Raw genomic sequence first — 1,484 nt, 5'->3', positions numbered from 1 at the left:
TGTACACAAATTTTTGAGGTTAGATTTGACAAAAATAAATAATAAGTAAACATTATCAACCATAAAATTCACGTGTCAACCGATAAAAAGTTAAATTTTGTAAACTAGTGTTATAATCAGCATTCATGCAATTATCCACATATACGAACATCAAATCTCGTATGCTGTTATATACTCTCGTCAGTTAACTACTAACCTAAAAATTATAATTTGATATTTATTTATTACCCTAAAAATTATATTTGTATTTGTAATAATAATAACAACAAAAACATCTGTAAATATGTAAATAACTAAATATGCATAAAATATACTCGTTTCCATATATGTTTTTCTTATATAAAATAATAATTATTTTCTAACGATATTATTATCGATCGATTAGGGGACTAAAATTGAAACGGAGAAGGATGATTTGCCGATAGAAGGTGACGAGGGTTTACCCGAGTCTGCTTCCGAACACGTGTCCGAAAATGTCAAGGCAAACGAAGAAACGGAAGAAAAATCATCGGACGACGATGTTATTACTGGTGCGAAAGACGAGGAAGAAACGGTGGAAGAAACGAGGGAAGAAACTACGGAAAATGAGGTAGAAGAGCAACCAGAAGAAACCGAGGAATCTGAGATAGTTGAAGGTACAAATAACGAGCCGATTCTTACCGATCATGAGGAAAGGAATGATCCAAGTACTGGTGACTCTGGAGTTGATGATCCAACAAACGAGGAAGATCAGGTATTAACGTTGCTCGTATTAATATTTATACTAATTGTAAGAGAAATATTGAAAATATTTGCTATCATCATCCTAACGCTAGACATTTAGTTACCTTAGTACATTATTAATAAACATTTAGTACAACTATCTTTATCTACTTCGCGTTTGACACGCGACCCGATCGATTCGTAATAAGGGATTCCCATGTACGATTACTATCTTTCGGTATCGATCGGTAAACCGTGTCTATGCAGAGAAGTTTGAACTTATAGACACACGTTCGTTGCGTCGTCCAGGTCATTGTTGGTGAACACGAAGAATTACCTGAAACGGAGTTGAACGAGGGTAGCATGATCTTGGATCCGGAAGTAGATAATTTACTGGAAAACGGAAATATGGAACAATTGGCAGCGTTGGTGTTAAATGGCGAAGGGAGACGATTAGTTGGTCGTCAATCGAATAATCCTGAACTTCAAGCTTTCATCGACAACGTGCCAGCTTATATGGTATTATTCATAGTTTTCCATTACATGTAGAGTATCGATTAAATTAAGGGGGTATTCTGGTCTAGAAATAAGAAAAAATCGATTTTTGTTTTTTTCATATTTTCAAAGTTTAACTATTTAAGAATATGTCTACGAGAGGATTTTTCAAAATTCAAATTATTTTCGGAGATATAGGTATTTTGCTGAGTTGGCATACTAACCGGTTGGGCTGCAACTCATCGAACAAAAGACATAATGGATTCTCCGTCTACCTGAATCCATAT

The 1,484-nt window shown here is 34.6% G+C and overlaps 1 protein-coding gene across 1 annotated transcript in view; it reads left to right on the top strand.

Moving 5' to 3' along the window:
• The window catches only part of LOC106791472, a 43,244-nt gene that overhangs the window by 23,133 nt on the left and 18,627 nt on the right, over positions 1 to 1,484 (top strand). The window contains exons 9-10 of the mRNA XM_014757112.1: positions 386 to 733; positions 1,012 to 1,221. Coding sequence (XP_014612598.1) covers positions 386 to 733; positions 1,012 to 1,221 — 558 coding nt within the window. The remainder of the gene's footprint in view (positions 1 to 385; positions 734 to 1,011; positions 1,222 to 1,484) is intronic.

Source organism: Polistes canadensis, unplaced genomic scaffold, assembly GCF_001313835.1.
Source record: "Polistes canadensis isolate GaletaPanama2010 unplaced genomic scaffold, ASM131383v1 scaffold_310, whole genome shotgun sequence".
In the NCBI taxonomy this organism is placed as follows: domain Eukaryota; kingdom Metazoa; phylum Arthropoda; class Insecta; order Hymenoptera; family Vespidae; genus Polistes; species Polistes canadensis.
This window is presented reverse-complemented; position numbering and strand designations above follow the sequence as displayed.